The 26,759-nt window shown below is 46.2% G+C and overlaps 1 protein-coding gene across 1 annotated transcript in view; it reads right to left on the reverse strand.

Moving 5' to 3' along the window:
- Positions 1–26,759, reverse strand: part of ADARB2 (adenosine deaminase RNA specific B2 (inactive)) — a 216,886-nt gene that overhangs the window by 147,136 nt on the left and 42,991 nt on the right. Inside the window, exons 4-5 of the mRNA XM_054695055.1 lie at positions 11,485–11,571; positions 3,085–3,989 (exon numbers count right to left, since the gene is read on the reverse strand). Of these exons, the coding sequence (XP_054551030.1) occupies positions 3,085–3,989; positions 11,485–11,571 (992 nt within the window). The remainder of the gene's footprint in view (positions 1–3,084; positions 3,990–11,484; positions 11,572–26,759) is intronic.

A 26,759-nucleotide genomic window follows, 5' to 3' on the forward strand; every position in this document is an offset into this window, starting at 1 on the left:
CTTTTCTGAGGGTGTGGGCAGCAGTTCAGGAGTCCTGCCCAGGGTCAGGGTGCACTTGCTCTCCAGTGTAGGTGCTAACAGACAGTTAGATAGGATGTTGAGGGCTCTGCCCCTGGGTATTTAGTGCTCCAGAGCCACGGTGCCAACAGCACCAGGTATCTGCGTGCTGGGAAATCATGCTGTGTAGACGGTGTGTTGGAGCCAAGCAAGAGAGCAAAATAGCATTACAGAAATTCCTGCAATGCATTTTAAGAACAGTCCTTGAATCCAGACCACATCCGAAACAGAATTTGAATTTAATAAAGCTGCTGAGGGCTCCTGGTCCTGAGTCCCCTGGCTGCTCCACTCACCCAGTGGGTGCTGGGGCGAGGGAAGGGGTAATGAGCCTGCAGGGTAGCAGGGCCTCCAGTGATGGATGGCCCGCGGCCCTCGCATTGCTCTGCGCCCTCCATCATCCAGTCGGGGTGGTTAGCAGACTGTCAGAGAAAAATAATTTCGCGGCCGTGGCTCTTACTGATGTGCTGCATTCTGGGGTCAAATGACTGTTACAAAGCAGGGTGTTGCTGGCCCCTCCATCGTGAGGGCTCAGGGCTGACAATGTGAGAGAAAAAGCACAGTGGCCAGAATTCACTGACATCCTTCAAAAGCTACTAGGGGTGGGGCAAGCTGGACAGAGAGGGAGAGAAATGACAATGTTTGCTAACCAGGAAAATACCAGGCCTGGAGAAGGCCCTCTGAGGGAGGACACCTCGAGATGCCCTCACCTCTTACCCAGCCCCCCTTGCTCCTGCCACTGCAGACAAGAGCACCTTTGCAGAGGTGAAGAGAACAAGGTGATACCCAAGGTCACGGGCAGCCCAGCTCATCACCCCTGCCAGGCTGCAGGGGTAAAGTGACTTCTTGGATGTCCTTGACAAGTAGAAGCTACAGATAGTGGATGGAGAGATGGAAGGAAAGAAAAGAGGAAGGGAAATGAAATGGAGGCATGAGAAGGGAGGTAAGCCAGGCTGCAGAGTTTTTTGCCACGAGGTTCTCAAGAACTTACACCCAAACGTTTTTTTGCAAACACCAGCTTTTACTTGTATATTTTGTGGCAGTGCGCTGAAAGGCAAGATGGCAGGACATCATGTCTAACCCCCTCCACCTCACTCCTTAAATGGTTCAAAAAATATTTGGAAGTAAGTGAAGGAATTGGGGCAGAGGTAGCAGTAGAAACAGCTCTCTTAATTGGGACTCCAGGCTCAATCTTCCCCTAACACGACAGAGCAGGCTTTCTGCTTTGCGCCACTGAGTGCTCTGGAAACAGTTACAGAATGCTGATGGAATGAATGCTTGCACCCTGTCATGGTTCCAAACAAGGAATCTGTCCTTGTGCGTCTCATTTGGATCTCAGTAGCCTGCCCCTTCCACTATCTGCGATCTGGGGCAGCCTGCCTTCTCTCCCAAAGCAAAAAATTCCATTCCAGGTATGGTGACATAATGATAGCCATCACAGCTACTGAACACTTGCTCGTGGCCTAAATGCTTTTTTAAAAAAAGATTATTTATGCATACAAAAACCGGGGGACAGACCAGACGTCTTTTTTTTTTTTTTTTCCTAAAAGATGTTTCCAATTACCTACTATATTTGTTAGACTTTTTTTTTTTTTTAAAGATTTATTTATACAAGCACTGGGGTACAGGCCAGAGGCACAGGAGGGTAAGAGACTCCACTGGAGACAGAGCAGGGAGCAGAGCAGGCAGAAAGACCGAAATACACTGCTGAGGGGAGCAGCAGGCGAGACAGGAGAGGTCTGCTGCGCCATGTGGGACCCTCACCGGCTGGCTGGGATCGAACTGGCACTACAGAGACTGCGAACAGCTTCACAGCGCGACGCTCAACAGCCTGCGCCACCAGGGAGGCCCCCAGAGGTCTTTTTATACTGTGTGGGGGGTAAGAGGATTCACCAGAGACAAAGTGGGGAACAGAACAGGCAGATCTACTGAAATACACTGCTGAGGGGAGCAGTGGGTGAGACAGGAGAGGTCTGCTGTGCCATGTGGGTCACCTACCTGGCCGGGGATCGAACTTGTGCTATGGTGCTACTGATAGCTTCACAGTGCTGTGACTTAATCCCTTGCCACACCAGGGAGGCCTGCCTAAATGCTTTTTAACGAGGTAAAGTGTTTCTTTCCTCAACTGCTGCCAAAAATGAGTAAAGATAATTTCCTGTAGCTAATATGTTAGTGATGTCCGCACAAAATTTTCAAAATGATAAAAGATAATTTGTATAAGTAAGCAGTTAGAAGACTTGGAAGGTTGAGGTTGTTTTAAAATGGCATAAGAATCATTACAGATACATGGGCAGTGCTGAAAATGATTCCTCCAATGAGGCAAGGTGCAATAGTGCATGAAAGTAGACCAGTTACAGAGTATAAAAAGGCCTCAAGGTGACAGCTATGCAACGTTTCTGCCCCTAACTCCCCATTCTGAGCTTCTGCCTCCTGCTGTGAGTTTCTCCCTGACCTCTCCCTCCATGTTATCCCACCAACTACCTCAACCACATGCAATCTGGAGCACCCACATGAAACATCTGGTCTCCTTCCTCCAGGATGCCTGGCTGGACACTTACCCCAAGCCATCACCACAAACCACTTCCCCTCTCTCCTTTCTCCTGCTGCAGAGGGCTTAACTACCCTGACCTGCATGAAGGGCCTGGCAGCCCAGACTGCTGGTCCTTTCTCTGAGAACCGGAGCCCTGGACCCTAGCCCTCCTTTCTCCCTTGTTAATTGGTGCTGGCATCACAGGTGCTATGGATTCATCAGCTCCCCATCTCTGCTGAGCTGGATTGTCTGCAATCTCTTTCCTTTCTCCATATTCACATGATCTCTCCCCAATGCCTGAAAATCACTCACTGATGAGACCAGGAATAAGGGCCCCTGGGGGCGGGGCGAGCCGGGTTTTCGGGGAGGGGGCGCGTGGGGGCCGCTCGCTACTTACAGTGACTGGAGCAGAGGGGTCTGCCTGCTGCCCCGTCACCTCTCACGGGCATCCTAGCATCCTGAAGCGTGCTACCTGGCGGCAGCAACCCGAGAATTCTCACCTGGGGCAAGAGGTGACTTTTACTCCTGCTGGGGACGTGGCCGGGCAGCCGGATGTTGAAGAGGGCCTGCAGGGCGGCCTGTGCCGCCTGGCCTTTGGCCAGCTTCTTGCTGCGTCCTGAGCCTTCAAACATCCTCCCGTCCACACACACGGCCATGACAAAGCTCTTGGCCCGCTGTCTCTCGGCTGTCTCCGAGAGGCACACGTAGCGCAGGCCTGAGCGCAGCTCGTTCAACACCACCACGGGATTCCTCTCGCCTGGGGTCACGGGTGCGGGCCTGGGTCTGCTCGGCCGAGCCTGGCCCACCAGGTCCAGCGTGTGGCAGAGCAGCCGGCCTCTCCGGTAGGCTGTGGACAGCAGCTCCGGATCGACCGGGCAGCGCCCGGGGAAGTCCTCGCTGGGCGCCGATGGCTCGAACTCCTTGAAGAGCGTGTCGGGGAAGTCAGCCTGGTCGGAGGTGAAGTCTGTGGATGGGCTGGCTCCGCTGCCCAAGGCCAGGTGGGCCTGGCAGGCATTGGGAAACTGCACGAAAGACTTGAGGGCCAGCTCGGCCGCCCGCATCTTGGCTTTCTTTTTGGTGGGCCCGGTGCCCTCAAATGTGAGCCCATTTACTTCCACAGCCACAGCGAAGACGGGGGCATGCACTGGGCCTGTCTGGGACACCATGCGGTACTGCAGGCCTGGCTTCAGCTCATGCAGCTGGACCAGTGCGTTCTTTGGCGTCATGGACCATGAGAGCTTCTTCCAGATTAACTGGAGTTTGCAGAAATGGCTGCCATTTCCCTCCTCTAAAGGCCTTTTCCTTTTCATCCCAGGCACTCCACGGGCCCTGTCGCTGGGGGGCAGTGGTCTTGCCTCCAGGTTGCTGACATTACGGTTCTCCTTCACCTCTGTGCTGCTGGTACCTGGATGTGAGAACAGAAGATCAGAACTAGGGCACAGGCAGCTGCCCCAAGGACAGGAGTTGCTGCTCATGACTGAGTCACAGAGCTCGGCTTTCTTCACAAAGGCCATCTGGCTCCGGAGCCTGAAGTTACTACCCTGCCCTCTAGAGAATTTGCCTGCCCACTGCTGGGTCTGAAAGGGTCTGGGCAGCTGGCCCAGCCTCAGAGTTGGGAATGGTTTTGTGTTCCATCTGAAATGTGGTTCTGGGTCCTGGGCTACATGGGTCACTCAGAGCTTATGAACAACTCATATGTCCAAACATTGGGTTCCTAGTGTTCTGAGGAGACCCAGGCATTGACAAGTTACAGTTGGGGTAGAACCCACTGGAGCCCCTTCAGGCCAGTTGTAGGACTGAGGGCTCAGCCACAGGGGGGCGAACTCTCTCCCCCAAGTGACAGGGCAGCCCCAACCACATCCTTGATTTCTGCCTAGGATTGCTTTCCATTTCAATCCAATAGGCAACTATTTTAAAAAGACTAATAATATGTGTTTTTAAGGCCCTGACACCCATATTGATGGTAATGGAGATTAGCACAATTTCTTTGAAAAGTGTTTTGCAATTATTTAGTAGTAAGAATAAGGAAACACATACTCTACTCAGCCATCCCACCTCTGTGCGTAGGTCCCAGGGGAGCCTTATGTGTACAGAAGCAGAGAACCAATGAGTACATCAGAGCATATTTTTTTGTGCGTGTGAAAATGGAAGCTTAGAAAGTTCCTATGTTCTCATGAACAGAGGAGTGAATACATTGTGGTATGATTCAACAGTGGAATACAACAAAGCAGTTACATTTAATAAGCAAGATCTCTATATTTTAAGATAGATAAATCTCAGAAATATCCTAAGAGCAACTGGAAAGATAATACAAAGAGTAGGAAACCATTAAAATAAATTGTAAAAACAGATATTACACAGGGCTTGTATCACCATAAAGTGTGGCAAAACTGAAGATATAGTCCAACATCCCTGGAGAGATAAGCAGGAAATGAATGGGGCTCAGAGGGAGGTTTCCTTTCTATCTGTGATGCTTTGTTCCTTTTGTAAGAAAATGCTATGAAGTAAACTTAGCAAAATGATTTGCTAACTGTGGGTGATGGGTGCACATACTGATGATTTAAGCTTCTGAATTGGCCCCCTAAGACCACGCTTTGCCAACAAAACTGCTCCATTTCTAGTGTTCTGAGCAGTGATGGCCACAGACCACAGCACAAGTGTCCTGCTGCCTCTCTGGCAAATGTGCTTCTGCACCTCCCACCTCAGTTTCCCTGTGAAACATGTGAGAACACTTCTAGTGTTCTGAGCAGTGATGGCCACAGACCACAGCACAAGTGTCCTGCTGCCTCTCTAGCAAATGTGCTTCTGCACCTCCCACATAGTGAGTAATGAGGTGCCTTTTCCTGAGTCCTACATGAACCCTCACTTTGCTACATTTCCTCTTCCTCAAATCACCTCTGGGCTATTCTTATGGTGCTATTTCACAGAGCACCGTATTTCTCAGGAAACTGAGGTCAAAGGTGTAGTAGTTGACCTGAGGTCACATTGTCAGTTGGTCAACAGGTTCAGGTATTTGTATTCCAGGAATGTCAGATCCCCCTCATCTGCTGTTACTCTAAAGGTGATTTTATGGAAATGAAAAAAGTCCCATAAAGTTCCATGGAGTGTCTTCTGCCATCCGATTCAGATGGATGCATGAGGATAGGTGGGGTCTCTGGGCTGGGCAAGGTCACATACAGACATCCCTTTTTGACCTTAGATTTCTCCATGGGACATGGGAGTCTTGGAGTCTCCTGGAAGCTCTACAGTAGGTCATCAACAAATATTTTTCTCACTAGCGAGTGGAAATCTGAGCTGGGTTTTGGGTGCATCTCCCTCTCTCCTGAGCCCAAAGTCAAGCAGCAGAAGACACGGCCAGCTCAGCAGTCTGTGATTATGGCATTGCTGTTGAGGAATGATAAAGAGAAAGTGAAATTCCATAGGCACAAGTGATGCTCTGAAAATCAGCTGTTTCCAAGAGGTGTCCTCACATTTCAGTGCCTTTCAGTTCAGGACGAGTGACAGTTCCTGCAGCTTCCTACCTGTGCAGTCCATCAGGAGGGTGTTCGCAGCAGCAGCACAAGGCCCTGCTTTGAAACCTCAACTGCTCACTAGTTTAATTTTATAACTTGTGAGCTGGTTGTATTAATGTTTTTTCTAGCAATTTGCTTGTCTACACTATTAGGTTTGCCGAGGAACTTTTATTTAAGAATGAAACCTGAGAGTTCTTTATACGTTCGAGATGGATGACTTTCACATACAACCTATTGTAGAAGAAATAATCACCTTCCAGATGCCCAGTGCTGCATCTTAGCGTCACTTACTAGCTGCTGTGCATGGGGATGTCCACACAGCGTGGGCTCTTCTGTGGCTATTTCAGGCCACGTGAGAGTAGGCGGAACTAACAGTGTGGTTTCCCACATTGAACACGAAGATGGAAAAAACAAAAACAACCCAGCCCCAAACCCCACCCCAGGTTGCCTAGAACTTGCAGGGAGTTCTCTACTTTTCTATTGATTCCTCACAGGAGAGGGCAGAATGATATTGCTGGTGTGATTAAAGCGGAGGCATATCAAATGACCTCTGCTGCCTTTGGAGGTCGAACCTTTATCTTAGAGTAACAGCCTCACCAGTGCTGAGATGGCCCCTGTGCTCCCCTCCACGACTCTCAGTGTCCCATGACCTTCACTACTGAAGGCCTCATGGAGAAGCCTGGTTGTCAGATGGCGGTTGAGGCAACTTTCCATAATACGTGATAAGGCAGACTTCTGGGTTCATCCTGGAAATGCTGCTGGAATCTCTGGGGTGATATTATCCAGTGGTTTTTGAGCTGGAGTCAAAAACCCTGAGGGGTGGGCAGATGTAGGCTGTCCCCATTCAAGGAGAGAGGCCCTGGCCTCCGGGGTAGGCATGGATCCCTCCTGGTTGTCTGCATGCCAACATTTTACGCTACACCACGGACACTGGTGCAGCTCAGCGAATGCAAAAGTGAAGTCTAGGTGGGCTTGCAGGCAGGTTCATCGACAGGGTTGCCCTGTCTCATGAGGATGTAGGCATGGGGTTCATAACCGATTCTGAGTCCATAGCTGGTTCTGAGTCTGTAGCTGATCCATGCTTCTCTCTGCCCCGGTTGGGCTGTGTTTTGTCTTGTCGCTTTCTGAGGTTCGGCCTTGTCTACAGAATAGGTGTGAGCCCCATTCATCAATATCTGGAAAGAAGTTCAGGCACCTGGGTGCTGTTGGCCAAGGGGCATAAACAAGTTTTTGTGAGGCCCCAAATGAGATGACGCACGGACACGTTAATGTAACACGAGGCATCCTAGGTGTTGGGACCATGGGCTTGGTCACGACAGTGATCTATCATGACCACGGGAAGTTACGGAATAGTTGCTGCAGCTGCTTAAGGACACCAGGAGGGCAGCTGTTGCCTCTCCTCCAGTCCCCCCCATCTAGGATTCCCTGGGGTCCTATGCGCCAGATTTGATTACAAAATGTTGATTATGTGATAAGTTATTTGATTTGAAAATGTTTGTTGTACACTTGAAACAGTTCAAACAGACAGGTCCAGCTCTTGGGTTAATAATGGCATCCCCGAGTCTCTAACCCAAGACAGCTGAGACCAGCCGGCTTTCATGAGGTGTTTGTGGGCAGCTTCAGATATTAGGACGTGTGTATGTGGCCTTCATTGTGGAAATTAGAAAAAAGGCAGGCAAATCACTTCAAAGCACATTTGATAAATACCACCAGTGGCAGTAAGAGAACAATCAGCAGCAATCTGAAGACTGTAGCACTAAAGAACATGTCAAAGTCAGACACATATAAGGGCAAGGGTAAAATGGAATGATTTCCATTCTGCTTCTCTCACACGCAGATCTATCTCTGGATCTAAGTGCTGTCTCTTGGTTGGCAAAAAATGTCAGCAAATGCAGTGACACATTTAAAGGTCCAAAGAATAAAAGAATTGTGCTTGGAAAGAAAGAACAGAATTTTATATTGACATGGTTGTGGCTAACTTTTATTTTCCAGATGAAAGTACATTCTTCCAGGGTGAAGGTCAGTTACATGCCCGCACTGGACAGGCCATTGGAGGGGGTGGTCCTCCGTGGTCTCTTGGCAACTGTTTCCCTGGTGGGAAGGCAGAGGGTCCTGTGTGTCCTGCCTGTGCAGCCCCTGCTGCCTCCCCTTCCTGCTCTCACTGCTGGTCACTATGCAGCTGGTTTTCTGGCAGTAGTTGCACCACTGGAGCTTTCTGGGGCATGGATTGGCATCTCCATTCACAGGTAGGAGGGCCTGACACAGGGTGTGTGAGGTGCAGCACAGGGGACAGCTGAGGAAGCCCATGTGCTGGGAACCACAGCTACCACAGGGCCTTTGGCTTGGGCTTGTGAATGCAATGGCTTTCTCATGGCCAGTTGTGTCTGGTGTGGCAGTGATGGCCTTGGTTCTGCTTGGAGCAGATAGAGGATGACCTCCTTTCAAAGACTTGCCACATGTTGTCCCTGAGTCTAATCTGAGTGAGGAGTAAGCAGGTTTGGCAAGCTGGCAAGACTCTCCCCCACCATGCAAAAAGCGTGGACTTGTCCAGCATGGGCATCTCAGCTGGGCCGCAGAGACCTGGACAATCATCCCCTTGGTCAGATGGCACTGAGGTGATGGAGCTAAGACAGCAATTCACTTCTTCTCAGAGTTCAAAGGAAGCTCCCAGAATTACCACTTAGGTCAGCACATCGATGTCCTGAATGGTCATTTCCCACCCAGTGTGGTAGTGGGGGCAGAAAAGCACCTTATGTGAAGTCAACGCAGCCATGTGATTCATGTTGCTTAACAAAACAAAAACAGGAGACTTTGAAACAAGTTCACATTTGCTTTGACCATAGCACCCCTTCACCCTGTACATATACGTGTATACACACACCAGACACCCACACACATTACACACATAACACACTCACACAGACACAGCACACACACACAGAGTATAGACACAGAGTACAGACACACACACCCCTCTGGGGGAAGTGATATTCACTCCTTTTTCTCCCTTCCAGTGGTATTTGGATAGCAAATTGACAAGACTGTGTTGGCAATCCTGGTGAGAAGTATTAAGGCAAGTGCATTAATTTGGAGGTTAATCTTCGAACAAGGTGTGAAAGCAGGATTTTCTAAGTAAATGAACATATATTACAAAATGGAATGGCTACTACATTGATAGAAAATAAGATTTCCTAAGTATTTCAAAGATATTTTACTGTGAAATAATTATGAATTATTCTTATCTGTAAATTTCTATCTTTAGCCAGTATGACAGATTAGGGAAAATAACTTTAATTATTGATATTAGCCATCCTTGATTGAACATTTGTGTATTTCAGGATCTTGTCTAATATCTTGATGCATTATCTACACTCTGTGATTTAGGTTATATTTTCCAGATTGGGCACTGAGTAGTGAATTTCATGACCTAAGGTGTGGGCTGGGATTGCAGATTTAGAGGCGCTCTGAAGTCCTGCCACCACGCCAGCTGTCTTTCCAATTGCTGCAGCCTCAGGAGCCCGCCATGCTTTGGAAGGGGAGAGGAGACGCTCCCCTATGGGGATGTGACCCTTTTAAAAACTTCAAAAGCAGAACCCAGGAATTTTCCAAATGAGCCAGTCTGTTGTTCAAGGTCTCAGTGGTGGCTAGGGGAAGGTGGTGACTGTGATTTTGTAAGTTATGAACCCTGCTCCACTCACAAAGCATCCTCTGGCCCCAGCTCACTCTTTTCTTTCTTTTACTCCTGAGGGAGACCAGATTCAGCCAGGAAACAGAGTCAGATTTCTGCCTTAAGGTGTCTATTCCATGTGAGTCATCAAATAGCTTAGTCAAAATGCCCAATTCAGTGTGAGAGTGAGTGTGTATGTGTGTGTGTACACTCACGTCATATGTCCAATATATAGGTATATACAGATGTTCCATTTCTGAAGTAGCTATCAATAAATTGACTAATTTCCTGGAAAATTTCCAATTTAGATGATGAGGGAACAGAAGACATCATTTGTCAAGTTTCACCTAGACCCATGCACTTTGCTGAAGAGGGAGATTTGAACTGAAGGTGACGAGACTATACTTTTATTTTCAAGGGCACTTTTTCCTCAGCCTCTATGTCCTTGCTTCCTCATCTAGAAAATGAATGAATCAAACTACAGTATCACTAAGGTTTACTCCAGTTCTGACATTTGATGATTCTTTACTTTGCTTTTGTAAAGAATTCATCCAGAGTAATAGCCTCAGTTGCTGAGGCTGATTATCAGACTATGATGATAGCTATGTTTCCTGAGAAGGGGTTGTTCATGGGGATGTGTTGTGTTTCTTAAAAACTGATGACAGAATGGACAGTGACCCTGTGCAATCCTTCCCAGGGCTGCTTCTGGGGCAAATCGACAATCCTAGCAACCATCCATGAATGTTACCTCCTCTCCATCTCTCTGCAATAAGCATGTGCGTAACTCTTTTTGGCTGAAAGGTAACCCATCTGTCAGGTAATATTGAAATGCAAAGAGGTGTTCATATGACTTGGCATGATTCATCCCCCTCGTTAAATGCTTGACAATATGTTACAGACGAGAGGAGAGTATAATGCTGGCCAGACACACCCAGGATCCTTTCTGTCACACACCCCAGGCCTGTCTTCTCTGGGGCCTTGTCAGGTTCAAGCAGCAAGTCTATTCAGATCCCCTCCCCCATACGAGCCATGGGGTCCCCCCACCACACTGCCTTGGTGACGCTCCAGTTTCATCTGCCAGAAATGCTTTGACAGGCAGGCACCTATCCAGCTCTTTTCCCTGTTAAATAATTGTACAAACTGTGTTCAAAGAGAACTATGCTCATTTGTTTTTCTTTTTCTTGGTTTGGAGGATTTTTAGGGGAAAAACAAGGGGGAAAATAGGCAGGGTGGTCCAAGAGAACAGGTCTTTCTCCCTATAATCCTGGCATTCTTTGTCATAGTCACTACCAATGCTTTCCTACTACCCAGGTAAGGATGGCTTCCAGGTGGGGATGAGATTCCAGGTGGAGATGACATTCCAGGTGAGGATGGGATTACAGGTGGGGATGGGAGGTCTGGGTAGGGATAGGATGGCAAGTAGGGACAGAATTCCACTTGAAGATGGAATTTCATGTGAGGATAGGATGTCAGGTAGGGATGGGGCTCTAAGTGAGGACAGGGTTCCAGGTCAGAACGGGATTGCAGGTGGGGAAGGGATGTCACATAAGGATAAACTTGCAGGTGAGGATAAAATTCCAGGTGGAGATGGGATTCCAGGGAATGGAATGGGGGCAGAACTTCCTGCTCTGAATAACCAGATGGCATCTCCCCACCCCTCCATCACCCAAGGGGAAATCCAGGACACGCCCTCCATGCTTTGCGAAAGGGGAGCTGCTTACTGAGATTGTCTTCATCTTCCACGGTTGTGGCCCCGGGGCTTAAGTGCTTGAAGGGCGCGATGAAGGCTGACAACATGCTTACTTTGTCTGGAAAGAAAAGAAGAACAGGAAATGCACTTTCGACATTGAGTTTCAGAAAAACTCAGTGCTTTCATGTGTTCTTATTACTGAGGGTTTGGACAAGGGAGGTTAAAAGGTCAGTTTGGTTGCAGTCACTTCATTCTGGTCCAGACTTTTATTGAATTTCTGACAGCATTTTATCAAATTCCTCTCTCCATTCAATTTAAAACTTTATGATTTCCATCTTTCTTCTTTTCTTATTTTTGGCATCTCCTTTCCTCTTATTCCAAGTCCCTTAAAACTTGAAGTAATCGTCTCCAGGGCAACAGCCTTGCCTGAGCTTACAGGATGCCTGATGGGGCAGAGCCTGCCAGGCTGACTCCTTTCACAGAGGAACTAAAGCAAGTAACAAATTCTAGTTACAGCAGAATTGTGCAGCTAAAGTCAAGACTATTTTTCCCTATTAGAGGAAACTTGCTCTGTGGGCCTGAATTGCATATGAAAAAAGAACTTGTCAAAAACTATCAAATATACTTAGTAGGTATTTGAGCAGATCAAAGAGAGGGTGCAGCAGCAGGAGGAGGAGGGGTGACAAGGGAAGGAGGAAGAAGGATTTTATGGTCTGGGGGCCCTGGGAATAGGGATGTAGCATTGGAGTAGTGAGGGGAATGCTAGGGGAGCAATGTTCTACCTGCGGCCCCCGCAGTGGGTAAGCAGGCAGTGTCCCAGGTACCGACACTTCTGAATACAGTGTTGGGGAGGCAATAAAGAGAACAGGACCAACTCTTGACCTGTTACCTGAAACCGGCAATTGGAGGCTACCCCCCTCCCTGGAGCTTCCAGTACAGCCTGGCTGGCCCCTGGGAATGTGGCCTCCAAGAAGGTGGTCATGGCTGCAGCCTTGGAAAATGTGTTGAGGTACGTAATGTGTTAGGGAGACGACTTGGTCTGCAGACATGACTTGACACAGTTAAAACCTCTACAAAACTTTTGAGATTTGGGCCTCCCCTGGTGGCGCAGAGGTTCAGCGCTGGGCTGCGAAGCTGCCCCCCAGCCTCTGCAGCGCTGATTTGATCCCAGGTAGCCGCCGAGGGTCCCACATGGAACGCAGACCTCTCCTGCTGCCCACTGCTCCCCTCGGCAGTGTATTTCATCAGTCTGCCTGTTCTATTCCCCGCTCTGGTTTTGGTGAATCCTCTCACCCTCCCGTGCATCTGACTGTACCCAGTGCTTGTATAAATAAATAAATAAATCTTTAAAAAAAAAACCAAAAAAACTTTTGCGATCTGATGGAGGAGAGAGAAGGGAAGATGTGGAAAACTACTCATTTTAAGACCTTCAAAGATAAGCCTCTTAAGTAAGTTCCCTTGTTTATTAAATGTACCACCCTCCACCCTTCCATCTTTCTATGCCTCTCTGTATGGGGACTGGTTACCACGCATCCTTGGGATGTCCTGGGGCTCTGGCCCAGCAATAGCCAAATGGGAGAAGAGGGCCCAAGGAGGAATGTCACTGGTGAACAGTCAAACATAGTTTCCCCATGGTCTCAACAATCGCTCTCTTAGGCAGAAATATGAAGGAATTCTAGTTAGAAACACAATTGAAATTAAAAAATGACTAAAAAGGGGGCAAAAAAAGAAAACGCCTTATTTTAGAGATTCCCACGGACTCAGAAGCTAGGCGCTATTGTCTGCAAGAATTAACTTCAGTGCAGAAGAGAACCCGCACCCCACATCTGAGCCCCCCTTTTCTCCAGTTTCTGCCTCTCAGCTGCACATTATCATTCTCTCAAGTCTGCATGATTCATAATGTTCCACATGAATGTCAGCGCACAGTTAAAAACTATTGTTGGCTAGGTACCGTTGCTTCTCCAAGGAGGCACAAGGCTGCGAAGGTCACAGCCATCAGTCCTGCTGGTTAGTGTGCCTGGGGCCCTGGGCATCCGGGTTGGTTACTTTGTTATGTGATGTGTTTTTTTCACCTTCTGGAGCCCTGCACGCCTGAGGGCAGGGATTTTATGTGCTGTGCTCTATTTGCAACGTGAGCTTTTTGTCCCTTGTGTCATCAGAAAGGAGAGTCGTTAATATGTATCAAGTGTGACTTCTCATGAGAAACGCTAACCAGTGGTTTTATATGCAGTTAGCCTTCAAGTATTAGACCCAGACCTAAAACTTGCTCTTTTTATTTCAACACCCAGCCTGTTTCTTTTTAGCCAAGCTTCCCAGAGGCCAGGGAGTTCACAGAAATTCATTCAAGAGCCTGTTAACAGCTGTTGTTTCCAATACGGATGGGCAGCAATGCAATGTTCACTCAAAGAGAACAATAAATAACTCAAGTACAAAATGCAGGCTTTTTTCTGCATTCTGCAGAACAAGAAGAATAAGTTCAGGAAAGGCTTGGCTCCCCCAAACCCTTCCAGCCCAAACTAATTTACTACAAGAGAATGAAATCTCTTGCTTGAGTTATAATTTCATTAAGGGAGCCCAATAATGTTACACAAAGAGTGTGAAACTCAAATGATTTAGTCTGGAGCATCTGAAAATGAAATTACAATTTTCTAATAAAACAGGCCTACCAGTCAAACACTCACAAAAATACACTAAACCATTTCAGAGCTCACCTTAGCAAAACTGTGAGATATTTAAAGATTGTTTTAGAGGGATCAAAGCTCTTGCTTTCTGTGATTGTCAGATTTGCTCAATAAAAACCCAGAAAACTAGTAAATATGGAGTTTCAGATCAACAAAAGATATTTCTTTGGTATATGTACATCTCCAAAATGGTGTGGGATATATGTATACTAAAATAAATTATTCATTGTTTATCTGAATTTCAAATTTAAGGCAAAGGGCTTGAATAAACATTTCTCCAAAGAAGATATACAAGTGGTCAATAAGCACAGGAAAAAATGCTTGACATCATTAGTTATGAGGGAAATGCCAATCAAAATTATGAGAAACCACTTTACACCCACTAGGATAGCTATTATATAAAAAAGAACAGAAAATGCAAGTTTGATGAGGATGTGAAGAATAGTCAGAATCATAGAGGCAGACAGTAGATGGTGGGCAAATAGCCATCAACAGGAGAATGGTTAAATGAATTATGTTACATTTATATATGGATGCTACTCAACAAAAAAAGTGATTCAAATATAAAGATACATTTTGATATGGATGGATCTTAAAACAGGTTATGCAAAAAAAAATATCAAGGTACAAAGGAGAACATGCTGCATAATTCTATTTATATGAAATTCAAAATCAGGCAAATCTATTCTGGTAAAAGCAATCAGACAGTGGACTGGCTCCAGGGTCAGCTGGAGACTGGCTGGGAGGGTGTGAGGGACTCTTCCTGCATGCGGTGAGCTTCTATGTTCAGGGATGCATGTCACCCATATGTGTGCATGTCATTGCACTAATACAATTTGTACAGTTTTCTGTATCTAAATTATGCTTCAATTATTTAAAAATATTAAAAGATAAAAACATAACTGAAAAAGAAAATAGATGATGTGAAGCAAAGATCAAAACTTTATTTAACCCAGAATGGAACAATTTGTTATTTAATCTATAATGAATGATACGAGATATTAAAGAGAGGTGTCTGCCAGCAAAGAATAAATGGAGTGTATACCCTCACTCCCCACTTACCAGGGCATGGTTCTCTGTCTCTCTCTCTCTCTCTTTTTGCTTACTTTATACATTTGAAAGCTTAAATATAGAAAGACTCATGCTACCACAAGAAAAAAAATCATCCCCTATGAGAAAGAGTCTTTTGGATCCATACTCAGATTCATATCAAGACAAGTGTGTGTGAAAACAAGGGAGAAATAGCAAGTCAGAGTGGGAGTCACAAAAATGGGAGGTGAAGTCAGAGTTATGGACATTGCCTTGGGAGCCCATGAGACTCAGTTTACCCATAATAATGACATGAGCAATTGTGAAGCTGTCAAAAATAGGGGGCGCACTCACTTTTCAAAAGCCAGCGCTTTGGCTTACAGATAATTTACAAAACGGTTTTTAGCAAAAATGAGTATTAAAAAAAACCTCTTGGCATATGAGCCAAATAAATCCATTCATGTGAAATGACATATTTATAGGACATTTTAATAAAAACTATAACTGCTAAGATATCTAAGGATTTGATCATCTCCTCTGCCTCCTAAAAAGCACTAATGTTGCCTGGTATAGGTTATTTTAAAAATTACATAAATTGAGCACTTCAATTCTTTCCTTATTTCAACAAAGTGAGTTTTGCACGGTGTGTCCTGCTCTGTAGGCCAGACGCCTCCACATTTTGCTGGGCCCCGAGCTCTTGGACACTTATGTAACCACACAAGAGGGCGACAGCTGGAAGCCACAGAGCTCTGTGGGTGCCCTGATCTACAAACCTCTACTCTTTTGTAAGTCCCTTCTTATGTTTTCTTTTTGCAAAAGCATAGGTCTGACAGATGGCCTCCCCCAAGCTGACCCACTTTCCTTGGGAACTGGATATTTGAATAGGTATAGGTATATCTTTAAATGGATATTGCTGACATAGAAACAAATGCAAATCGGTTCGAACAGGTGAGCTGCCCAGGAAGCAGGAAAATAATTAACCTCCACGCAGGTAGGAAAAAGGAGGAATGCTTTACAGTAAAGGCCGTGAATTTTTTTCACAGACTTTTAGGAACACATATTTTCAAACACTGTTTTCAAACTGCCATCCATGAACAACACAAGGAAGTACGAGCCATAGTGGTTTTTAAAAGATTCCGTTCTGACTGAGTTTTGGAAAATACAAGAAAGTTGGATGATTTTCTCACAAGGAGGTAATTTCCACTGGAGCAAATGCGAGAGTTTGGTCTTGAAAGGGTCCAGTGAACAGCCTGAATGATGCTACTTGCTTACTGTTAGGGACTGCACTGCATTCCTCACAAATTTATGTTGAAGTACTATCTCCAAGACCTCAGAATGAGCCCACATGTGGAGACAGGGTCTTTCAAGAGGTGACTCAGTTAATGAAGTCATATGGGTGGGCCCTAATCCCACATGACTAGTGTCTTTATAAGACGAGGAGGCTAGAACACAACACACACAGAGGGACAACCATGTAAGGACACAGGAAGAAGACAGCCATCTGCACACCAAGCCTGAGCTTCGGGGATACCAGCCCTGTGACAGCTGGCACTTAGGCTTCCAGCCTCCAGGATGTGAAGAAATGAGTTTCTATTGACGCCCCCAGCCTGTGGTACTTCATTATATCAGCTGGAGCTGACATAACATTCACTCAACAGATCCTTATTAAATGCAGATGGTTGCACACCTAATCAATAATTTCAAGCTCTGACGTTAAGAAGGAACATTGCACAGAGACATAGCCTAGCCAGGGGGACCTCAAATGTGAGGGAGATGTCTTTCAGGAGCTGACTGACTGAGACCTAATTGCAAATAATGGTGTCCACTGCCTTTGTGTCTGGTAGCCTGATTCCAGAGCCAAGTGTGCGTCTCTGATTGGCTTAGCGCAGGGTTACAGCTCTGGGTGGGAGCCTGAGGCAGTGAGGAGAGGGAAACAGAGAAAAAGTGGGGGTGTCTGATCTTACTTAACCAGACAGTGTCCTCAGAATCACCCTACACTTGCCAACATTTGGACACCTATAACTGAGGTGGCCAGATGGACTCCACATTGCAATCTTGGCCAAGTAAGCAAAGATTCTTTCCTTTCCCCGTTGCCCTGTAAGAGTTGAGAATTGGTTAATAGATGATAAATTTCAATCTGGACTGGATTGAGCCTCATAAATTGAAAGTGACTAGGAAGTTACAGGCCATGCCTGAGAGTCACCAAAAAGTAGGGGTGAAGAGGGAACAGAATGTTTAAAAGGAGGAAAATGGAAAAAAAATGAGTTTTCCATGTTAATATCCCAAGAAACTGATACTTCAGAGTGAGCCAGTGACTTTAGCTTTAAAAGAACCCCAAGCACTGCCTTGCTGCCAGGTCCCCAGTGCCACGGTGTGCTGCACTATAGCTGAGGGATTGGGATGGTGGACTAGAAGAGTCAGGCATTTTCATCTTTAAAGAATTAAGAAGTAAGGGAATATACAACTTTTAACTTCCCTTCCAAAGTCCTCAAATTCTGAAGGAACTAATCCCTAAGTAAAAGCTGCAGTAAGTGACAAGCTGCCATGTAACTATTAATACCCACGCACGTAAAATTACAACTTTTAATTCACAGGAATTAGAAGCATGACCCTAAATAAGCTGTATGGCAAAAATTAGAGGTTGACTCAAGAATCTGTCATATCGTCATGGTTTGATATTTTTAATTGTGAAAAAATATATGTTTATAATTAACCAGCTGGACTCAGTTTTAGTGATCCCGACTTCAGTGGCCACATCCGAAGCCTCACAGTCAGGAGCCAGAGGAGCACATGGCATCTTCTCTCCATCAGGTCTGGCTAGGGTGCTGGTCTTGGGCAGGCCAGTGTTGCAGAGCTTCTTCCCAGCCTCTTTGTCCAGGCACTTATTGGCCTGGACATCCACATGAGTGCAAATGTGTTATCTTCTAGAGCCTTCAGACTGATTTTGTAGTCAGGAGGCACTTGATGATGGCCTAGTAGTCAGGTGTGTTTCTCCTGAGGTGCTCTGAGGATATTTGGGCAGCCTTTGGAGTCACAGTGTCTTGATCTTCTGGAAGGGGGATGACATGCAGATTTTTTTTTTAATGCCTGTGGATGCCTTTCAACCCTGCTTTCTTGACCTTCAAGTCTTTTGCTTTGGGTTTGGCTTTGGGATTTCCTTCTTTACTTTCGACAACACCTTTGTATAAAGGATTTTTCACCATGGCTTGAATTTTAAGGTGTGCTTTTCTTCTATATGACTTCCTCACAAAATCACAGCAAAGAGATTCCCACACCAACATGGGGACCCATTCCCAGGCAGGTCATGTCCAAGCAGTGGTCACAGCACCATGGATGGTCTTGTGGACTCCACGGACATTTTGGGCTTGTATCGGTACCCCATTCCAGCTACAGTTAGCTTATTTTTGGAAGTGGAGGAAAAATCTCAAACAAACAGGCTCCCACCAGATTGCTGTGTGCACACGGGCAAAGACACAGATGGTCTGACAAATGATTGACAGAGGAAGGTGACTCTTTGCAAGAAAGTGTATTTAAATGAAAAGAAAAATCTATGTAAAGGTGTGTGTTCACACTTCACTTAGACTCAGAGCTTTCCAAATGATCTGCCAAGGCTCTTGGTGGCTTTGTGAAGTCTAAGTGCTTTCTTCATTTTATGCTCTATTTGGGAGTGGGTGAGCTAGAAGGTGGACGATATCCCTTTCCAAGTGAGTTTAGCTTCCTCTGTGAGCCGTGAGGTGAGTGCTACTTTCAGCTCCATTGCTTCATGGGGTCATGCTGGACAGCTCCCAGTTTCAACCTGATGGCCAGACCTTCTGGATGGGGCCTCGGGCTGTCTTCTTTATGGGGCAGTAGAAAAGCCACGTCTTTAACCCATAACACAGTGAGGAGAGAAGGTCAGAGCTCAGTTGTGACACTACTGAAGCCATTTCAGAATCTGAGACCAGACAAGAAGCCTCAGTTTCTTTAAAAAAAAAAAAAAAATTCCTTCTGTGTGTCCTCTACCGTATTCCATTATTCCCATTCCTGAGGGAAGAAATCCTATACTGTCAAAATGTTAACAAGGATGTGACACAGTAGTATCTTATTAAATACGAAATTGAAAAAAAATAAAATGGCCTAGAAAAGCAAAAAAAAAAAAAAAAAAAAAAAAAAATCCCCAAAAATCCCTTCTGCTGCAGTCAGCAGAGGCTGGCCACATTCACGCCTCAGCAGGCACATTCTATGTCTGACAGTTTGAAGACTCCTGGACCAGGAAGCTCTACTTTGGGGAAGCAATTGCATTCTAGAATCTTCTGAACAGTTATAGTATTTACACAGGTTAAAGTGCATTTCTCTAAGTGGGAAAAGGGCCATTTTTCTTGCTTTATTTAAGTGCATGTCCTCTCACCAGCCTTCGCTCTAGGCAAGCACACACATGTTTACTGGCCTAGATTTTGCCCCTTTCTTGACATGGGGAGCAAGAGGAGTATACCATGCCAGTTGTAGGAAATCCCCAACAGCTCTCCTGGAATGCATTTCTTGGGACGAGGTGGAAGTCATCTCCAATTATCCGAGGCCGAGAACAACTTTGCGCCTTGTAGTTTTATTGTGCTCATTCTGACACTGTGTGTTTTCACCGTGGGACTGCGTGTGGGGTAGAGAGTTCTTGTTCTGAGAGAGCAGTGACACATTAAGTGTGAGTAGTTTGGGGCCAAAATCCAGTTCCTCTGTTGTATGCTTGGCTCTGTGGACTGACGAGTGTAGGGGGAAATCTATAGAGATGACTGGGCTGTGATTCTGGTCAGAGTTGTATTAGGGAACTGAAGTGAAGCTGGAAATTCTTAGAGTAGAAATTTAACCCCACAGACCCACACACGCACCAAGGACTGTCAGTAGTGATCTACATACAATGATAAGCAAAAGAATTCACTTAATTTGTGCTAATCCAACACTGGCTTTGAATTTTTGTCCCTATGGCCATTTTCCCTCAAAGTCCTTCCTCAATACAGTCAGTTCTTTATAGTCCTGTTGGTTCTTTACAGTCCTACAGCTTCCTTCTTAGCATCCTCTGGCCTCCCTGCCCCCCTTTTCTCTGCAACCTGTTTCCTTCTTACATCCTCTGGCCTCACCTGTTAAGCAAAACTCTTTATTTATGGTTTTACATTCTATCTCTACTGTGTGGAAAGATTGCCCATAACAAATGGGCAGGTTAGTTTCTCCGCCCATAACTTCTCAGGTACCTCCTTCCCCTTCTCTGATGGAAGGTTCAACCTTTAAATTGCTCCTGGTGAATAAACAGCTTCCTGAGGTTCAGTCATGGATACAGAAGCTCACCAAGCTTCTTGTGAACTGATTCTTGCAAATCCTGATGGCTCATTTTTTGGTGTCAACTCAACTGGTCCACATGATGCCCAGATAGCTAGTTAAACATTATTTTTGGGTGATTCTGTGCAGGAATTCCTGGAGGACATTAGTATCTGAATTGAACTGGATAAAGCAGGTGGCTCCTCCCCATCACCCAAACACTGAGGGCCTGAACAGAACAAAAAGTGGAGGAAGGGAAGATGCTGTCTGCCTGGCTGCTGAGTTGGGACATTGATTTTTCCTGCCCTCCTGGTTCTCAGGCCTCCAAATTCAGCTGGAGCTTTGGAATCAACACCATCTGCACCCCTGATTCTCAGGCCTCTGCCACTAGGGCCTCCAGCTTACAGGTGGCAGATGTAGGACTTCTCAAACTCCATAATGGGACAAGTGAGGACCTCTCCTCTGCTTCCTCCCCTAGCTATCTTTCTGCTTCTCTAGAGAATCCTGATTAATGCAGCATCCATATCCAAGAAACATAGTTATTTTTTTTTAATTCACACGCCATCATGGGAGAACCTCATCGGCCACATCTATCTCCTGCCTCTTGGTAACCCTTTCGCCCCTTCTTCTGTCTCCTGATGGTGTAGAATTGCCCAAGTCCTGGAATTTATAGGAATCAAGCTGGAACTTTGGTGGCTGTTGGATGGTGCCAGTGTGGGGCATCTCTAAATTGTCCTCAACATGTACAATGTCCTTTTCCTCTACATGGGGTGCACTCTCCTCACTGCCTGCCATTTGGGGCTGTGACTGCACAGTGGGCTGAGTTGTGGCCGCAGAGTCTCTATAGTACTTCTGCTACTTTGCCCTACACTTCCAGCAAATGTTCTGACCTGCCTGCCCTGGGCCCTGGCTGGTCCCCGTGTGCCCTGTGGTTCTGGCAGGAGAATTAGTAGCATTTGATCTCATTCAGAGGGGTGTCCAGTTTGGACCCTAAAGCATGTGCACATCCTCATACACAAAGCTTCCATTTGGAGGGGGGTGAGCTGAAGCGACTGGGTCTCTTGTCCACATTCCCTTCTGATTAGAAGGCTAATTTCTCACTTCCTACGAGACCTTGTGCCTGCTTATTTAGAGGCATTCATCTGACCAAAACTCAGAAGAGTATCTCCTATCAAAACCTGGCTCTGCCAGTATTTCTCTGACCTATTTTAAACTGTCCACACCCTTTACGTCTACATAACCGCTTTCCTCACTCCACATGTTAAATGGGTCACCCTTTTCTCCAGAGGGGTCTTTCTGTCACCTCTTACTTTCTTTCCCACTCCTGCTACTGTTACCAAAGCTCTCAACCACATTTTTGCAATAGTTTCCCATCTGTTTGCCAGTCTTTAAATTGTTGCTAAAAGACCCCTTTCTGGAGAGGAGGTTGTGCAAAGGAGATAAGAGACAGTGGGAAAACCCCTAGACTCTCACAGGGGTCTGTATGGCTGAGCACAGACCTGGGAGGAGGGTGATAGAGTGAGGTGGGAGGCCAAAACAAGGAGAGGGACTCCTGCCTCCTCTTTCCACCCTTTACCTCCTGCCTTCCAGAGATCCCTTTAGTCTGACATGGCTGGGAACTCACTGGATGACCACAGGGATCCTGGGAGCGTGAGGCCAGGCTGAGTGATGAGCTCACATCTACAGAAACCTCAACTTGGAATGTGGAAGCAACCAAGCAAATGAAGCTCCCTCCTGTTCTTCAAGACAGAGATCTTTCTGAGCCAAGCTCTTTGGGGTCCCATCAACAGCTCACAGAACTGTCTTGAAAATGAAATGTGACTCAGAAGACAGTTTTAAAGCCCCACCATGAATGAGTGTGTGACCTTGGCCATCTCCCCACATAAGTCCCCTTCCTGCTACTCCTTGATGGTCCTGGATGCACCTGTGGAAGGTGTCCAGTTTATAGACATCTGGTGTCATGAGAGCTTCTAAGGTCACACGCTCCCAGTCACCCCTTGCCTCTGAGGTCTCACCTGTGCCCCATCCCCAATCCTCTGGATCTCTCGGTACTGACTCTCCATATCCCACAAGTGACTGCCTGTGCCTCTCAAGGAAAGCTCGTTATTTCTCTGTGTCTGCTTATCTCGCCCACTGGGTCGCCTGCTCCTGGGGGTCAGGGAGCTGCCTGCTAGGGAGGTATGGGATCCCACCCACCTAAAAGCCAACACCTTGGCCCATCTGCCCAGACCCTTAGATCACAGCATCTGAATCTCTGAAATGCAGGTTGTCCCTGTCATCACCACCACAACAAGAACTGTCGTGGGACTGAAGTGAGGTGGGGAGTAGGATCCCAGGTTGGTGCTCACAGGCACACTCTGTCCATAGTGGCAGGACAGTCTAAGGTGACACAGAATGCCATCACTTTCTTCAGCTCACTACTTGCAGTAGCTCTCTGTTAGCTCTAGTAATCCTGAAGGCAGTTGGATCTAGCACTGATTATTTTTTCTATATTATTAATTAAGGTATTGAATTGAGATCATTTGAAAACTAGAAAAAGACATTATAAACCCTTCACCCTGAACTTCAGTGACTTTGTTTAGTCCCTTTGTCAACACTAATATCTTCAGCACTGAAATTTGGCTAATTTCTCCTCTCTTATATGAATTACATATACTAATAACTAAAAATAGAATATTGATCACATAAGTAATTGTCTAGAGAGCAGGTCAACATGTTAGGATCTAATTTTGCAAGTCTAAATTGTATTATTTTCCCTTAGAATGAAACTTCAGGCTAATATACGAAAATGATATTTATTATTTTTAACCTTCCTAAGAGATACATGTTAGATCCTAACATGTTTCATTCACACAGCCCCTCTCAGGGTAAATTATCTTTCCAGAGGCTGACCTGAGTGCAGTCACAGATCAAAGCAACCCTTAATGCTCCAATATGAGCTATCACATATGATGTCCCTATGTAATGACTTCACACGTATTGATGAACATATGGTCCTGTGGAACTGAGAAGACCTCTTCTTCCCTTCCCTCTGTCCACAGCTGTCTTTCCTGATCAGTACATTCCCTGGAGGGACTGGGCTTCTTGGACCCAGGTGGACACAGCTTATCATTCATTCATTCATTCATTCATTCCATCATTTGTTATTCCAGAAAGACTTATTGAGAACTCACTATGCCCCAGATCTAGAGCTCCCTATTTTGGCTTTATTTTCTGCATAGTTGTTATCACAGTCTTCGATAGTAAGTGGAGTACTTGCTTAGCTGTCCATCTGTCTGGAGAGAATGCAGACGTCACATGCAGGAGTTCCATCTGCATCCACAATTGTGGCTCTATCCCCAGGGTCAGCAACTGCACCTGGCACAGAGTGAGGGCTCAAACATATTTTTGGGATGACTGAGTCAATGTTGCTCAAGACATCTGATCTTGACTTCATCAAACTGGTGTCTTGGGATCTACTGCCTCCTGTTTTGTGCTAACTCCTCTCCAGGGATGACATGCTCTTCTCCCTCTCCCCTGCCAATCTTTACTAGTGCTCCCCTTCTAAAGGCCCCAAAGCCAACTTCCACAGGAACTTCCTTTGCCTTCAGAACCCTGTTATGGGATATTGGTAAAACAACCACAAGACATATTAACCTGCTATTTCTTTCACTGAGATATTTGAAATAGCATACAAAGAATGGCTTGATATAAATAAATAAATGAAGAAAGGTGTAATGGTAGGATTTCATCTATTGGAGTAGATGAGAGGAGACTTTTGTATGTATCAGTGATAGTCAGGTCACTGACTTGGTCTCTGCCTACTGTATATAGTTTACAGGAAAGGCCATGTTAACATGTGGGGGAGGAAGGGATTTTCCCTTCTGCCTCAGAGGCAAGCCTACGTAAGAGTGGCTCATGGGAATTCAGGTGGTTTGATCTACTGGGGATCACACTAGCTGCTGGAGAGACAGAGAAGAGACTTTTCGCTAACGTTTCTCAGAGAATTGTGCAGGCCTTGAACAGGGCCACATGAAAGTTCACTGAATGAATAAATGAGCAAATGAAAAATGTGAGACAGGGACAAATGAATTTAAATGGATTAAGAAGGTTCTCAGTCCTTGATCTGTGTGATTTTGTTTTGCTGGCAATGGATGCTCATCTGTCAACACTAACATGAATCCTGATTTCCTACTGCAGTGTGAATTGTATTTAAAGAGCCTCAATCCCAAGGTACCAACTGGATGGTGTTACAGTTCAGGAATGGACAAGGATGCTGCCTGAGAGCTCTTTCTTCTGGAAAACCTATTGACTTTGGATGAAGGAAGAGGGAAGACACATGGGATCTGCATTAAGATAACACCACCAGGGAGAAGACCCTGTGGTTTGCAGACAAGACCATTTTCTGGGACAGGTGGGCACTGGCCAAGTGAGATTGAAACAGAATTTTGGAATTCTGGAAGATCAGTTTTCTTCCTGGTTGTCATTAAAATTCAACCTTTCCTCCTTTCTGATTGAACTCTGGTCCAGGAAAGAGTCACCCAGCCCTTTGTTGGGTCTCCCAGCCTTCCTGGGAAGCTCGGATGTCCTGACAGGAGTGTAGACAGTCCTCAGTGCACCATCGTGCTGGGCAGATGATGATGCCTTGAGAATGAAATTTAAAAGTGAACTTTCATGAGTTCAGGGCTTCTGTGAGATTACTCTGGAGGCACACCAGCCTGAACAACCCATCACGAGGAATGCAAGGGAACTGGCCAACCAGAAAGGTGTATCCATGTCATGAAATAGACTGCATGATAACAAAAAAGTGAGAAACCAGGGCACTGCCTGCCCTCAGGGAGGGTACTGAAGAAACAGCAGTCACCTAGGAAGAGGGCAGAAGTGAGGGGAAGTGTGGAGGACACAGGACAGAGGGCACAGCCCCAGACTGTCTGTGCTTTATGCCAAGCTAGAGCTGAGGGCTTCTCGTTTGCTCTGCTGGCCTTGGTTGGCTTGGAAGGATGAGGAAGAGAAGAGAATGAGGGTTCAGCTCCTTTGGATGAGAAAGACAAAGGGTCAATTTCTAAAAAAGCGAGTGTGGTGAGTGCTGAACAGAGATGAAAGGAGGGAGATGAGGGGCCCCTCATGACTCCCGAGATGTCCCTATGTTGGCCTGACTCTGGCTGAGGCCTTCCCCTTTCAGCGTGGGGCCCACAGCAGCTCTGACAGCAGTTTTACAACCGACAGAGCAGCTCTCCCTGACAGGCTCTTCCCTGCACCTTTCCAATGAAAGGCTGTTTACAGAACGCAACGAGTCGCATTGTGAAATATTAGTTTCTTATTACTTCTAGTGCACAGCAGAGTGAGTAAAAGCCATGTGGTAGATGGATTTTCTATAAGATCGGCAACGTGTGTGTTGTTCTCTATTAGATTCCATGAAAATCAATCTGCAACCTAGTTCAGCCTGGTAAAATTAGATCTAAAACTCTTTAATTTTGTTTCAAGAGTGTTTTTCCCATCTGATGCCCAGCCTGAGGACACACCGTGATAAAGCACCCTGAATTATTACCAGCCCCTGTACACCTGTGTTGGGTGAGCATCAACAGGATTATGTATTTTCTCAGAGGTCTGGTGCCCAGATACAGTGATGTGATTCTGCAAGCCTCCTCGTCATCCAGAGCTCATTTGTTATGCTCCCATTTCGCATTTCACGTGATTTGGTTATAACGTGGCAAATAAATGTTCTAATTTGCCTGAGTATGCATGTTTGTACTTTGGAATCAGACTCTCTGAATAACTACATGTTCTGGAAAGTGACTATTTTGGGGCAACATTGGTTGAGGTGGCTGTGTTGGGCTTAATCTGGTCTGACCAGAAAATGACACTTAAAAACAGGTGTGAGGGTATTTTGAATGGTCCTTCTACTGGAAGCTTCTGCAGTTGAAAAATCGGAAAGAGCAAGAGCATAAGAGAATTCCAGCCACACCTGTCGAGGCCCTAACCGTAAGAATGAGCTAATGGTTAGATTAGAAATCAACACGCACTTTGCTGGGGCCTCTCACTCCGGAGGCCCCTGTCTCACCAACTGAGTCCAGAGACCTGACCATGGTCAGATGGCACCTTCCTCCCCATCGGACAGGTGAGGGAGAGACTTCAGGTGGGGCACAGGGGCAAGACTGAGCTTTGTTTCCCGTTTCAACTTCCTGATGAATTGCAAGCAGAGGAAAAGAGGTGTGAGCTGTAAGGACAAATAGCACTGAGCAGTGGGTGCCAGGAGGATTGTGCTCAGCTCTCAGGGTGGTGCTCTGGGAGACGAGCCCTCACCATGGTGCAGAGAGGCACGTGTTGGTTTCTA

This window comes from Talpa occidentalis, unplaced genomic scaffold, assembly GCF_014898055.3.
Source record: "Talpa occidentalis isolate TD23 unplaced genomic scaffold, MPIMG_talOcc4v2.1 talOcc4.14, whole genome shotgun sequence".
Classification (NCBI taxonomy): Eukaryota; Metazoa; Chordata; class Mammalia; order Eulipotyphla; family Talpidae; genus Talpa; species Talpa occidentalis.